Source organism: Lithobates pipiens, unplaced genomic scaffold (assembly GCF_037356315.1).
Source record: "Lithobates pipiens isolate NorthernLeopardFrog02 unplaced genomic scaffold, aLitPip1_a1.2 Scaffold_19, whole genome shotgun sequence".
Lineage (NCBI taxonomy): Eukaryota > Metazoa > Chordata > Amphibia > Anura > Ranidae > Lithobates > Lithobates pipiens.
The window spans coordinates 27023753-27039594 of record NW_027507764.1 but is presented as its reverse complement, the minus strand read 5'-3'; the positions used below and the strand labels follow the sequence as shown (position 1 = coordinate 27039594).

The 15842-nt window shown below is 46.4% G+C and overlaps 1 protein-coding gene across 5 annotated transcripts in view; it reads right to left on the bottom strand.

Annotated features, from left to right (window-relative positions):
• Positions 1-15842, bottom strand: part of LOC143995854 (NACHT, LRR and PYD domains-containing protein 3-like) — a 180914-nt gene that overhangs the window by 35168 nt on the left and 129904 nt on the right. For all 5 annotated transcript variants that reach the window (XM_077490582.1, XM_077490581.1, XM_077490583.1 and 2 more), the window contains one exon: positions 4711-4875. In XM_077490582.1, coding sequence (XP_077346708.1) covers positions 4711-4875 — 165 coding nt within the window. The remainder of the gene's footprint in view (positions 1-4710; positions 4876-15842) is intronic.

Sequence of the window (15842 nt, the reverse complement as noted above, 5' to 3'; positions counted from 1 at the left end):
GAGCAAGGCTAGAGCAGGGTCAGACAAGCCGGGTCAATCAGATAATCAGCTATGGCATAAATCGTAAGCAGAGATTGGTCAGTATAGGCAGGCAGAGGTTGGCAGCAGGATATCAGACAGAATAGCGGGGATAGCAAGGTTAAGGCAAGCAATATACATTAATAAGTGCATAGTTTTGGACCCCCCCCCCCCCCCCCGTCTTTCTCCCAGCAGCTTGGCCATCAAACATGTTTTATTAGCTGAAATGTTAGATTCTTTGCTTTTTATTCTTTAATGTTAATGTGGGGGGAAAAAAATTATTATGTACTATCCATATTTATAGATACTATTGACATCATACTCTCTATAAGAGGATGGATCCTCGAAACACGTAGAGTTTTTTTTATGTCACTACAGATTGATTTTTTACCTAGATTTACCATGCAATTGCTTATCTACTGTATGCCATCGTGCAACTATTGAATATGTAAATATCTTATTTATCAATTCTGTGTATGTCAGCTTTCTATGGAATTTGTTTTGATGATCGCTTTATGTACTCTGAAAATATAAGTATATATATATATATTGTATAATAAATCTATTTTTATTTCATATACTGTCTTTACTGTTTACCCGATTTAGTGACTGGCCTCACTTAAAGTCCCATGACCATAGCTCTTTGCATACTCACGTATTTACCAGGATGGAGGCCTGTCACTGTGGTTGTGTCAGCTCATATCCTTTTGTTGTAAGGCATTTAGCCAACTTAGAAATTAGCCTTCATTGTGCAGCGATAAAGTACAGGGTTATTCTGAAACACTGTAACTTGTATGTTGCATTAGGAGGAATGTGCTGAGCCTGTAACGTCTCCACCAGTCCAGCGTACCTCATTCCTAGGAACAGAATAGTGCAGACCTCATCTGTGATCAATAACTCCTTCCTTCCAGTACCTTGTGTCAAGACCATATGACACGTACCTGGTCGAAGGCTGAAGTGCTCAGAGGGCTTCCCTTGCAGCTGAGTGCAGAGCGCCCCTGATGGTGGTAAGCTGCAAGAGGCTGAAGAGATGAGGGGATGTCCACTGGATGGCAGCTGACAAGCAGGATGTGCTTGGCAGAAGGGAGAGCCAGGAGCAGAGTCAGAAGCCAGGCCAGTACTCATGCACGGAATATCAGCCAGGGATAAAGTGGCAAGCAGATTCAGGAGTCTGATGGGCATATACACTGGTAATCAGACAGCAGCAGAGTCAGAAGAGCAAGCCAGAGGTCATAAATGGGTACAGCAGGCAGAAGTGGAGTTAGTGGAACAAGCCAAGTGTCAAAGCCAGGAATGAAGACAAGACAGGTCAAAGGCAAGCTGGGTCGGTAACAGGGAATCCAATAATAGCAGGAACAGCAACACAGAAACCAACGGGGGAGCTGAAGATGATCCAGCAACTAGTGGTTCATGCTGCTGGCTTTAAATAGGCCACTGGGCACCAGAATCTGACATGCATTATGTGTGCCATGGCGCACAGACGTTTGGCACATAGAAAATGACCAATGCAATCTCCTATTCCGCTGGGCATTAGCAGATATGACAGTTCTTCTGAAACCTGTTCTCTGACCCCATAGATCTCTGCAATGCAGGTTCGGTTCCGGTTGCTATTGGATACTGGGGCTAGGGAGGGAGCCAGACAATGACTTGCGACTGAAGGACCTATCACCTTATCAAGTACCACGTCTAATGACTGGTTGCTTGGTGTCTCAAATGCGTGCTTGGTTACGCTTAGCATCTTCATTTCTCTTCCTTGACTTGCCATATTAACCCTTATGTGACAATGTTACTTCATACCTTGGTTCTTTAGATAAGCCAGAACCCACATGCACCCCTTAGAAAATCGTTAGACCAGGCTAGGAGCAGTTAATGTAACTTCACTGTAAAACTTTGGCATTACAGACCAAAAATGAACAATGTCCACTTCCTAACAATTACAGTTATGTGGCTGTCCAGGCATACCTCTTTGAGGTGGTAGTCCATGCTGTTTCCCATGCTTGAATGTTCTCCGGAACAGAATGAATGAATGGAGTAGTGTTGCATGTAAGGCCGCGTACACACGGGCGGATTGTCTGCCCAACTTAGTCCGCTGAACCGTGTTTCAGCGGACAATCCGCTCGTGTGTGGGCTTCAGCGGACTTTTTCAGGGGACTGTCTGACGGACTAAGTCTTTCGGAATTTCCGTAATTTTGTCCGTCCAAACTTGGTTTCAGCGGACAGTCCGCTCGTGAGTAGGCAAGTTGGACGGACTAAGTATGGCGCATGCTCAGAAAGGATTTACACGGCCGAAGGTTGCATTGCAGTGTATTGGACGTCGAATTTCTAGTCCCGTCGTACGTGCTGTACACGTCATCGCGCAAGTTTTCAGCGGACTGTCTGTTCATCGTGTGTGGTCAAGTCCGTTCATTCAAAAGTTGGACGGACTGTCTGTCGGATTGTCTGACGAACTTAGTTGGGCGGATAATCCGCCCGTGTGTACGCGGCCTAAGAGGGAATGCTGCCTTTACTCTGTATTAGTGTGTAGTGTTGGCCTCAGCCTGCCTTTAGGGCACTAGTGAACACCATCTCCAGGTTCTATTGGATTCTGTGCTTTGTCTTTTATGGAATAAATTGAGCTACTTGTTTTAACCCTTTCTGTGCCTTTCAGCTTAATATCAGCCTGACCCAACGGGTGATTTACAGAGCAGCATGTTGGTTTTCCCTTTTCTTTGGAAGTTACACACAAAGCAATTGTCTTATCAAGTTTATGGACTATAGTCCTAAGGTTGTAGGTGTAGCAGATGACATTTGGGATCAAATGTCACACGCATTGTTGTAAATTTAGTTTTTGCCTAAGGACCCTACGGTACTGAGGGTTAATTGTGTAGGTAAGCCTTAACACCAGTCTGGCCAGGCCATGTTTGAAGTTCTGCCTGGTCATGTGAAAGGTGAGGTGTACATGACAGGCCAGAACCAGTCCTGGTTGGATGTTGTGGTATGGCCCTCTCGGAGCCAATCAGTGGGAGTGCCGGGCCTGCTGAGGAGTCTGGGAGGGGGTACTTAAGCAGGTGTGGGTCACATGTTTGGGGTTCCGGAATTATACATTTTAATAGTCTTTATACAGAGCCTATTTTATGATGTCTTATTTTTTTATTGTATTCCAATGAGTTAGCCTTTGAGACATCTAAAAAGGAGAACTATGTGGAACCCCCTGACCCCCAGTAGCATGTGAGGTACCCCCAGAGAGAGGGATGGCTAGCATTTACCCCAGGGCTGGGTTAAGTAATGAGGTATTGAGAAACACTGGGCTTCAGTTACTTTGGAACAATAACATCTCTAAAAAAAAAACACACAGGAAAAGAGGTTTAGGATCACAGATACTTGTAGCTTCACTTATAGGTTCCAGAATAGTTTCCAAAATGTACAATGTGAAAGGGCCTTCAAGCCAGTACCATAAACACTGTAAATAGCACACTGCAGCTGGCTAGCAGGCACTTCTATGCATCCTTCCAGTTTCCTCCCACACTCTAAGCCCCTGTACACACGGTCGGAGATTTCCACATCCAAATCCGTCGGATCTTGTCCAAAACTGTTGCATACACACGGTCGGACAAAGTTGGCGAAAAATCCGATCTTTCAGAACGTGATGACGTAATTTCGTTACGATGAGGCTACGTTCAGGCTAGTAGCCAATAGCTTTGATGTAGGAATTTGATCTGAGCATGCGTGGCACTTGGTCCGATCAAAATTCTCTACACATGATCGAAGTATGTCCGATCGGCCAAGTTGGTCGGGAAATATTTCCAACATGTTGGAAAATTGGGTCCGACGGAATCAATCCGATGCATACCACACACAGTCGGATTATCCGACGACACGATCCGATAGGACACATTCCGACAGATTCTCCGACCGTGTGTACAAGGGCTAAGGACATGCTGGTAGGTTAATTAGATCCGGTCTAAATTGGCCCTAGTATGTGTATGAATGTCTGTTAGGGACCTTAGGTTGTAAGCTCCTTGAGGGTAGGGACTGCTGTGAAAGTACAATGTATGTGTAAAGAGCTGTGTATATTGACAGTGCTATATAAATACCTGAAATAAATTTTAAAAAAATTATAAATTAAAAATGTCACCAGACTCCACTAAGGATAAAGCTTCTTCCCAGATCATTTCTCCAGCAGGGTATCTCCTCCAGGTTCTCCATCCTGATTCAGCTTCTTCCTCTACGAGCCAGAACAACTTTCAAGGACCACTTCTGGCCTCAACACAAAGAATGTTAGGCCTGCCTGTAGCCTGTATGGGGCCTAACAGGTCAGACTACAAACATCCCAGTTTCTCGGGCTGAAGGAGAGGGTCTTACAAGGTCAGCCACTAAATATTTATGTCCTTATACCCATCCACCACTTTCAATAAATGTCATAGTGGTTGGCTAGAGGGAACACAAATGTTCATAATCCAGCTTCACTGTGGTCTCTTACTCTAATGCCAGGGGTTCCAGTGATGCCTATTGGCAGCAGCCATAAACAAGGGGAAGACCAAACGAGCACAGATTACAATCAATCTGGGCTGTTTACCACCCAATGGACTGACTATAGACAGTCACCCCTGCTTAGGGTAGGGTGGCTACATTATATCATATATACATTTAAATCATTTACTTTTTTAAAAAAAAGCTGCCCCACAAAATAATTTTTACTAGTCCTATACTTACTTTAATTCTTTTATGCTGCTTGTTGTCACAGATGTCATCAGCTCACTCAGATGAGGACCCACCAGATTGTTAGAAGACAAATCAATATCATTCAGAGCCTTATTGTTTCTTATTCCAGATGCCAGATGAACACAGGATCTATCTGTCAGCTTGGTTTCAGACAACCTGTAGAAGAGAAGAATGTTACCAACAAATGGCTGAAAATAAAATAATATGTCTCCCAGTAATTCAACTGTTAAAATACACTTACCCTTTAAGATTAAAGTGGCACTAAAAAATGCCCTTATTCTCCATAAATAACCCATACACATCCATTACTTAACTACTTCAGCCCTGGACCATTTTGCTGGTCAAAGACCAGACCACTTTTTGTGATTCAGCACTGCGTCGCTTTAACTGACAATTGCGCGGTCGTGCGACGTGGCTCCCAAACAAAATTGACGTCCTTTTTTTCCCCACAAATAGAGCTTTCTTTTTGGTGGTATTTGATCACCTCTACGGTTTTTATTTTTTGCTAAACAAATAAAAATTTTGAAAAAAAAATTTTTTTTTTTGTTTCAGTTTCAAAACTTTGTAAATAAGTAAGTTTTCTCCTTCACTGATGGGGCTACACTGATGGGCACTGATAAGGTGGCACTGATGGGCACCAATGAGATGGCACCAATGAAGTGGCACTGATGAGGTGGCATTGATGGACACTGATATGTGGCACTGATAGGCGGCACTGATGGGCACTGATAGGCGCCACTGATGGGCGACACGGATGGGCACTGATAGGTGGCACAAATTGGCACTGATAGCTGGCACGGATTGGCATGGATGCGTATGGATAGGCGGTACAGATGGGTATGGATAGGCGGCACAGATGGGCATGGATGGGCACTGATAGGCAGCACGGATGGGCACTGATAGGCGGCATTGTATTATATTATACTGTACTAATGGATGCCAATCAGTGCCAAACAATAATGCATGCCAAACAGTGAAGCTCATTGTGGGCATTGATTGGCATCCATTATGGGCACTCATTGTCATCCATTGTGGGCACTGACTGGAATCCCTGGTGGTCTAGGGTGGCATACCTTGTGCTGGGCATCCCTGGTGGTCCAGTGTGGGCATCCTGGAGGGGGGGGGGGGGGGGCTGTGCTGATAATCGATCAGCACAGACCCCCCCTGTCAGAGGAGCAGTGGATCGTCTCTCCTCTACTCGTGTCTGACAGACGCAAGTGAGGAAAAGCCGATCACCGGCTCTTCCTATTTACACTGTGATCAGCCGTGATTGGACACGGCTGTTCACGTGGTAAAGAGTCTCCATCAGAGACTCTTTACTGAGATCGTAGTTGCAGGGTGTCAGACTGACACCCCGCAACAACGATCGCCGCAATGCGTGCCCCAAAATCCTGATCACATCATATGATGTCCGGTCAGGATTTTGAAACCACTATGCTGCCGTGTTTCTGTTATAGGGCGGGCGGCAAGTGGTTAAACAACAAAGAAATGAAAGTAGAACTATATTGTGAAAGTGAAGTTAGGTTTATCTGCAAAGACAGAAAAAATTGTGACCTGACAATATAAGAAAAAATAGTGGTCAATGGGACTTTAAATGAGATGTGTCATAAAAAATTCATATATAAATAAATATAAAAATAAAAATGTAAAATTGATAATGTTTATTGAACAGAATAAAACAAGACTTAATCATCCATGATGCAATATCAAAAAGGTAAAATTGATAAAAGGCTGACCTCTTATGCCCTGTATACACGGTCGGACTTCCCAATGGAAAATCCGATTATGTGTCGGAAATTCTGACAGAAAAAGTTTGAGAGCTGGATCTAAAATTTTCCGACAACAAAATCTGTTTAAATTCCGATCGTGTGTAGACAATTCCAACAGACAAAGTGCCACGCATGCTCAGAATAAATTAAGAGACGAAAGCTATTGGCTACTGGCCCGTTTATAGCCCTGTCATATGTGTTCTATGTCACCATGTTCAGAACGATCGGATTTTCCGACAACTTTGTGCAACCGTGTGTATGCTAGACAAGTTTGGGCCAAAATCCGTCTGAAAAAATCTGATTTTGTCATCGGAAAGTCCGACCGTTTCTACAGGGCATAAGAGGCATATCAATAAGGGTCATCTAGTACACGTACATGGGTATATGCATACATATTAACATGATAAGCATAAAATATGAAAGCCAAAGATCTATTGACATCTAATAAAACTTGATGCGTTTTGTGGGGCTTGCCCACTCATCAGGTTTTTTTTTTTTACCATTGACTAGTATATTATTTTTGTTTATAAATATCTCCTATACCTGAATACCTACAGGTCAGCTATGAAGTTGGCCTGGCACTAGGAAGGGGATTGTCAGGGAAGACAGGCTTTCCATGTAAGATCCCGGCGTGCACACATGGGTACTAGCACTTTAAGACACACACCTGTCACTAATACTGAAGTCAGGCGGGCTATTTAAACAGGGCTCCTACAGAGGTTCATTGCTGTTTAGTCTGCAGCTTCTGTGTTGTTTCCTGTTTCCTGTGTGACCTCTGAATCTTATCCAGCTTGTTGTTACCTGTGATTGCCTGCTGCCTGTTCTGATCCCGGCTTCCCTTGACTCTGATCCTGCCTGCTGATTCTGTCTGCTGATCTTCTGGTACTACTTGGCTTGTGACCTGACCTCTCTTCTGCCTACCGTCTATGCCCGATCTGCCTGATTAATACCGACCCGGCCTGTCTGACCCTGCATCTTGTTCATCCAGCCTGCTTCAGCTGCCAGCCCTGCAAACCAGCATCTGGTCCTGCTCGTGTGAGTTCATCCACTACCTGCCTGCTGATCACCACTACTACAGGGACTATTGAACTGTTTTACAGGCACTCATACCCCACCGTGCTCCTGTGGCTGCTGTATCAATACCAGTGGTCCGTGAGCCGGAGTTGTACGAGAGGCCTTCCTCTGCACGTCAGGCTCACATCCCAGGTACGTAACAGGGATATAGAACTCCAAGAAAGGTCTCCCCCGGGGCTGAGGCAGGGAAGATGTCCCAGCCCAGGAAAACAGCCGAGAAACCAGCGAGTTGTCACACAGGGATCCCTAATAAAATCACAGACATGCAGCCCACATTAGTGGTTATAGAATATGTGAATAAATATGCGTGAGTGAGTCAGTAAAGGTGTACATGTTCATGGGTGTATCCAAAGTTCCAAGAAGCACCAGGATAAGTGGAACAGCGAGGAAAGAAAAGAGAAGAAAAAAAGAGGAAGAAAAAAGAGAGAAGATGCAGGGATGTGATATTGAAACAAACATCCCAGCTTGATATCCATGTTTCTGTGTTAAGTGAGAAAGTGAAGAAAATTACAAATAAACCAAAAACACATGGTGAAATGAAAAACAGTGGAATGGTGGCTGAGCAAGTGAAAGTAAAAGTGTGTGAGTGAAATCACAAAAAAGATGTCCTAATGCTGCGTACACACGAGCGAATTGTCCGGCGTACTTAGTCCGGCAAACAATCCGGCGGATAGTCCGGCGGACTTTCTACCGAACGGACTTGGCCACACACAGACACTCAGAAAGTCCGGCATTTGCTAGCGTGATGATGTACAGTACGTACGACGGAACTAGAAAGAAGGAAGTTCAATAGCCAGTAGCCAATAGCTTCCTTTTCGTACTTGCTTCTGAGCATGCGTCATTCTTAGTCCGCCGGACTAGCATACTGACGAACGTATTGTCCACTGAAACCCAAGTCCGGCGGAAAGATTGGATTGCAAAAATACTTTCTAAGTCCGCCGGACTTTACGCTGGAAAAGTCCGCTGAAGCCCACACACGATCGAATTGTCCGATGAAATGTGTTTCGGCGGACTAAGTACGCCGGACAATTTGATCGTGTGTATGCGGCATTAGTCTCACATGTAAGAGGAGTAGAAAATCCCAGTGCTTCTGTAGTAGATGAGGTAATGACGATGACCCGCTGGCTCCCTGCTCTTACTGTATATCCAGGACTGGGGCGGATCATGGGGTCGGAAAGAGTGCACGCCATATCCGGCGCATGTGCCGGAAATGACTGAACACCCGTCCACCGTGGGCATCAGCTAGAATGGATCCTCCCCACATCACAGCACCACTGAGTAGCCAGCGGGGTATGATGGCATGACACTGATGTGTGAGAGGACACGCCCCCGCCCACACCCCATCAGGGATGGGGAGGGAAAGCGCTGTCACACATTGCAGCCCTGGGATCAGATGGAAGTGGAGTAACCCCCTACTGGCATGGGCCAACTGGTAGATGGAATGGTGGGTTCGGCAGTGAAAAATCAGGGAAAAATAATGGAGTAAACAAACTGGTAGTCAAAAAGTCCCTTTTTTTTCTTTTTTTCTTCTTTTCTTTTCTTGCTGTTCCACTTATCCTGGTGCTTCTTGGAACTTTGGATACAACCATGAACATGTACACCTTTACTGACTCACTCACACATATTTATTCACATATTTCATGCCATTAATGTGGGCTGCATGTCTGTCATTGTCATGTCAGTGTGACAACTCACTGGTTTCACGGCTGCTTTCCTGGGCTGGGAAATCTTTCCTGCCTCAGCCTCGGGGGAGACTTTTCTTGGAGGTCTATACCCCTCCCTAGTGCTGAGCCAACTTCATAGCTGACGTGTAGGTATTCTGTTTTTGTTTTGTTTTTTTGAAACATTGACTAGTATATTATTTTTGTTTATAGACATCTCTTGACTCCTACTCCTGGCAACCCCAACGAAGCCCGTCAAGTTTTAGTAGATGTCAAGAGATCTTTCTTTGGCTTTCATATGTTATGCTTATCATGTTAAAGCGGTTCTTCACCCTAAAGGAGAAGTTCCGCTAGTATTATCCCTCCCCCCCTCCGGTGCCACAATCGGCACCTTTCGGGGGGGAGGGGGGTGCAGTTACCTGGATAATCCAGGTAACTGCACCCACTTCCGGCCAGACCGCCGCATGGCTCCGCCCACCGCCGCATGGCTCCGCCCCCCGTTGTGTTCTGGGAAACACACAGTTCCCAGAGACACAGCGGGAAGCCAGCGCAGCGTGACTCGCGCATGCGCAGTAGGGAACCGGGCAGTGAAGCCCTCTTGCTTCACTTCCCGATTCCCTGACAGAGGATGGCGGCGGTGGCTGCAGCGAGACGAGCGATCGCTCGTCATCTGCCGCCGACATCGCTGGAACCTGGGACAGGTAAGTGTGATATTATTAAAAGTCAGCAGCTGCAATATTAGTAGCTGCTGGCTTTTAATATTTTTTTTTTTTTCGTGCAGCTCCTCTTTAATATATATGCATATACCCATGTACCTGTACTAGATCACCCTTATTAATATGCCTCTTAGATGTCAGCCTTTTATCAACTTTACCTTTTTGATATTGCATCATGGATGATAATGTCGTTTTATTATGTTCATTAAACATTATCAATTTTAAATTTGTATTTTTATATTTATTTGTATTTATTTATATATGTATTTTTATGACACGTCTCATTTAAAGTCCCATTGACCACTATTTTCTTCTTGTATGCAGGTTTATCTGCAAATCACCATTATTCAGATCAGATCTCAAGTTGTCCAAATCATTTCACATTGATTTGGGTTTGAGTCACACTTTTATAAATAAACGGTAAAATAAATAAGAAAAAAACTAATAAATTTACACACGCCCCAGTGTGCAGAAGCAAAGACATATGTGAGTAGCGCCCGCATATGAAAGCAATGTTCAAACCACACATGTGAGGTATCGCTGAGATTGGTAGAGTGAGAGTATGGATGAGCCGAACACCCCCTGGTTCGTTTTGCATCAGAACTTTCGAACGGACCGCAAATTCGTACGAACTTTAGAACCCCAATTGAAGTCTATGGGACTCGAACGTTCGAAATAAAAAGTGCTAATTGTAATGGCTAATATACAAGATATTGTCCTAAAAAGGGTTTGGGTCAATGCCTAAAATGTTTTTAAAAATGGCCGTTTTGGCGGGAGCACTGATTGTAATGATGATTAAAGTAAAAAAAAAAGTGAAATATTCCTTTACATATCGTGCCTGGGGGGTGTCTATAGTATGCCTGTGAAGTGCCACGTGTTTCCCGTGTTTAGAACAGTCCCTGCACAAAATGACATTTAACAGAAACGTTTTTAATGTAATATCTGGTTCCTGCAATATGGATGAAAATCATTGAGAAAAATGGCATGGGTAGTCCCCCCAGCCCATTACCAGCCCCTTTGGGTCTTGTACGGATATTAAGGGGAACCCTGTACCCATATTAAAAAAAAGAAAGACGTGTGGCCCCCAGGCCCTATATACTCAGAACAGCAGTATACAGGCGGTGCAAACAAGACAGGGACTGTGTAGGTTTGTTGTGTTAAGTAGAATCTGTTTTTAATTTTGAACTGGTATATTTTTAAAGTGTAGCTCCAGTCAAAAAAATCTATTTTTAAGCTTTTTGGAAAACATAGGGAAGGGTTATCACCCTTGTATAATTTGTTTTGCCGCCCGTCTTTTTTTATCTCACTTCCTGTTGTCTCCTTCCGTTTGCAAGTAGGAGACGTTTGTAAGTTGCATGTTTGAAAGTAGGGGCCTGCCCTATATGCTCTGCAGAAATGGCGAAACAAGGTGTTGGTGTTGCCACAACATTGTGGGTGCTGGAGCGCCCTGCTGTGAACGATTATATCAAGAATTGTAATTACATGCCATTGTTGAACAGTGGAAGAAAAACTGGGCCTTTGGTGGTTGTGGTGCTGGTGCTACAACACTATAAGTCCTCACAGTTACTCTTGGTGGGCACAGGAATGGGCTCTGCTGTGAAATATTATATCAAGAATTGTAATTACATGCCCCTGTTAAACAGGGGCTGAAAAATTGGGCTGGTGGCACTGGTGCTGGTGCCACGACACTGCAACCTCTCCCATATACTCTAGTTGTGGTGCAAGAATGAGCCCTGCTGCAAAGCGTTGCATCAAAAATTGTAAATAAACGCATCTATTAAACACGGGCTGAAAAATTGGGCTGGTGGCATCACCCAGAACCAAAAATGTTCTTCCAACATATCAGCGGAGGAGGAAGAGGATAGACAATCAACATAACAGGACAGTCACTCAGCATCAGCATAGGCAGTCTTAAAGGGATGTGATATTTAAAAAAAAATTATTCGGTTACATCAGCTTCAGGTGCTTGGTAGCTGTGGGTGATCCAAGACTGATTCATCTTTATGAAGGTCAGCCGATCAACCGAGTCGGTGGACAGGCGCACCCTGTGATCGGTAACAAAGCTCCCAGCGGCACTGAAGGTGCTATCCGAAAGAACGCTGGATGCAGGACAGGCCAGCAGCTCAATTGCATACTGTGCAAGCTCTGGCCAGTGATCCATCCTCAAGACCCAGTAAGCCAGAGTATTTTCGGTGGGAAAGGTCTCCAAGTCTGACCTTGCGCCTAGGTATTCCTGCACCATGTAAATCAGACGCTGGCGATGGTTGCTGGAACCGATCATACCTTGGAGCTGGGGCCTAAAAAATTGTCTGAACACATCGGTCAGATGGCCACCTTCTCCACCCCTCCTTCTGACCGATGCCTCAGCAACACGTTGTCCAGGACCAGGAGTTTGTAACCTCCCAGTCTCTGGGAACGCGTTGCACAGACCTTTATGCAAGGCCTCCCGGAGATGTCTCATCCTCTGCTCCCTCTACGATGGCAAGATAAGGTCGGCAACCTTACCCTTGTACCGTGGATCAAGGAGAGTGGCCAGCCAGTAATGGTCCCTCTCCTTGATCCGAAGAATACGAGGATCCTTCCGCAGGCTTTGCAGGATCAGGGAGGCCATGCAGCGTAGGTTAGCTGAGGCATTCGGTCCGGAGTCCTCTGGGTCACTAAGGACAACATGATCCGCAGCTACCTCCTCCCAGCCACGTACAAGTCCACGGGTTTCTTGGGACTGTAAATCATCCCTACAAGACTGCTGCCGAGTGCCAGCCTCCATCTGCATTCTGACACAATCATCCTCCTCTTCCTCGGTCACATATAAGGCGGTTCTTGGGCAGGTTCAACTCCTTTTGGAGCTCAGCCAGCCAAGCACAGGCATTAAATGATCGTCGGAAATGCACACAGACTTTCCTGGCCTGATTGAGGACATCCTGTAAGCCCGGGTACCTGCCCAAGAACCGCTGCACCACCAGGTTAAGGACGTGAGCCACACAGGGCACATGGGTCAGTTGTCCCTGTCGGAGGGTGGAGAGGAGGTTGGTGGCATTGTCGCAAACCACCATTCCTGGCTTAAGCTGGCATGGCGTCAACCACCTCTCGGCCTGCCCCTGCAGAGCTGACAAAATATCTGCCCCAGTGTGGCTCCTGTCCCCCAAACAAACCAGTGCAAGCATGGCATGGTATCGTTTTGCCTGCGTACTTGCATAGCCCCTTGATAGCCTACGGAGCACGGCTGGTTCTGAGGACAGAGCACTGGTAGAGGCCATGGAGGAAGAAGAAGAGGAGGGGGTGGAGGAGAGAGGTGTGTCACAACCAGTATTAGCATATTGGAGGCGTGGTGGCGGAACAACCTCCAACACTACTGCACCTTGTCCTGCATCCTTCCCAGCTGCCAGAAGAGTGACCCAATGGGCCGAGAAAGACAGGCAACGTCCCTGTCCATGCCTGCTGTACCATGAGTCAGCGGTAATATGCACCTTACCACTGACTGCCCTGTCCAGCGAGGCAAGTACATTGCCTTCCACATGCCAGTAGAGAGCCGGAATCGCCTTCCGTGAGAAAAAGTGGTGTTTGGGGACCTGCCATTGAGGAACCACACATTGTACAAACTCACGGAAGGGGGCAGAGTCTACCAACTGAAAAGGCAGCAGTTGAAGTGCTAGCAATTTAGCCAAGCTAGCATTCAACCGCTGGGCATGTGGTTGGCTGGGAGTGAACTTCTTTTGACGGTCCAGCAGCTGGGGCAGGGAAATTTGCCTGCTATAATCGGACGTGGGTGTACTGCTAGCAGAGTGCCTGGAAGCACTTGGCTGTGACACACCTAATTCTACACCTTCATTCCTCTCAGAGCAGGTTTCAGAGAGGACTGAAGGTCTAGTGGGGTTGGAGATCCCAGCTGATGAGGAGCAAGGAGAGGTCCGCTTTGTTCTTTGGTGTGGGTCTTTGAGGTAGGCTTGCCCACGAGCGGCATGGCAGGTCAATATATGTCTGGTCAAGCATGTGGTGCCCAAGCGGCTGATGTTTTGGCCACGCGAGATACGCTTGAGACATATGTTGCAAATAGCAGCGCTGCAATCTGATGCACTCGTTTAAAAAAGTCCCACACCAAAGAACTTTTAGAATAATGCGCAGAGGCAGCGCCCTGCACAGGCGGAGGTCTGCGGTGTGATTCAGTCGGTGTGCTGCCCCTAAGTTGGCCCCCGGAGGGCATCCTGCCTTGTTGGACATGTGCCTCCTCCTCCTCCTCTCTCTTACCAGGACCCACGTGGAGTCAGTACCCTCATCATCCCCTCCCTCTTCATCGCTGGAGCAAACCTGGCAGTATGCTGCAGCTTGTGGAACATGACTGCCAGATTGCTGTCCTTCTTGAGCATCCCCTCTCTCTGCGCTCACACTACTGCCTTCCTCTAGCTGAGTATCATCATCGGAGCCTACAAAACACTGGGCATCCTCCTGGAGCATGTACCCAACAGTGTGCTCAAACAGTTCAGAGGACTCCTCAGGAGGACGTGGTGGGTCTAGGGAAGGAGTCACTGATGATGACATTGAGACGAGGGAAGACGATGCGTTGGCAGCTGCTTTGCTAGTACCCTGAGCCTGGGTGAGAGAGGATGAGGAGGATGAAGAGGGCTTGATCATCCACTCTACCAAGTCTTCGGCATGATGCGGCTCAACACGTCCAGCTGCCGAAAATAAGGACAAGCGTGTCCCATGGCCACGTGTTGATGACGATGCACCGCATCCACGACCAGCACTGTTGTCTCTAGACACAGAGCCTGCTTGCTCTCTTTTATCGGCTCATGCCTGTCTGCCTCTCCTTGTTGGCCTTCCAGACATGGCAATGGCTTGAAGGGAGATGGGAAAACCAGCAATTGGGTAGTGTATATTGTGCTGGAGGCACACTACACCCACTAACTCCTGCAGATGCCTTTATTATAGAACAGGAATTAAAGGGTAGATAGTGGTGTATACTGTGCTGTGCTGGAGGCACACAACACCAACTAACTCCTGCAGATGGCAGATGGCTCAATTAGAGAAGAGCTATATAGCTAGCTATATAGGTGGATATAATGGTGTATAGTGCGGTCAGGGCACGCAGACAACACGCACAATCTCCTACAGCTGACTGAAAGCTCTATTACAGAAGAGCAATATAGCTAGCTATATAGGTGGATATAATGGTGTATAGTGCGGTCAGGGCACACAGACAACACGCACAAACTCCTACAACTGACTGCAAGCTCTATTTAAAAAGAGCAAGATAGCTAGCTATATAGGTGGATATAATGGTGTATACTGCGGTCAGGGCACGCAGACAACACGCACGATCTCCTACAACAGACTGAAAGCTCTATTACAGAAGAGCAATATAGCTAGCTATATAGGTGGATATAATGGTGTATACTGCGGTCAGGGCACGCAGACAACACCCAAAAACTCCTGCAGATTGCTAAAAGCTCAATTACAGAAGAGCAAGAACGCTAAATCGGCCGATAACAATCGGTGTATACTGTGTTGAAGGTACACAGAGAAGACCCACTAACTCCTACACACGCCAACACACTACACAAGGCCGCCGCGCTGGTGGTCTTATATAGTGTGGGGCGTGTACTACACAGCCTGAGCTATGATTGGCCACAGGCATCCTGCCTGTGGCCAATCATGGCTCTCCTCGCTGCCGGCGCTGTGATTGGGCAAGCATGCGGGGGTCACAGTGCATGCTTGGCCAATCATGAGCTAGCAATGCACTGCGATGGGGCAGTGCATTGTGGGCTGTGAGCACCATACGAATTTGGTGCGAATGGCCCATAACTTTTCGGTATTCGCCAAATGCGTGAACAGCCGATGTTCGAGTCAACGTATGTTCGAGTCGAAACATCAAGCTCATCCCTAAGTGAGAGTAAAAATTCTAG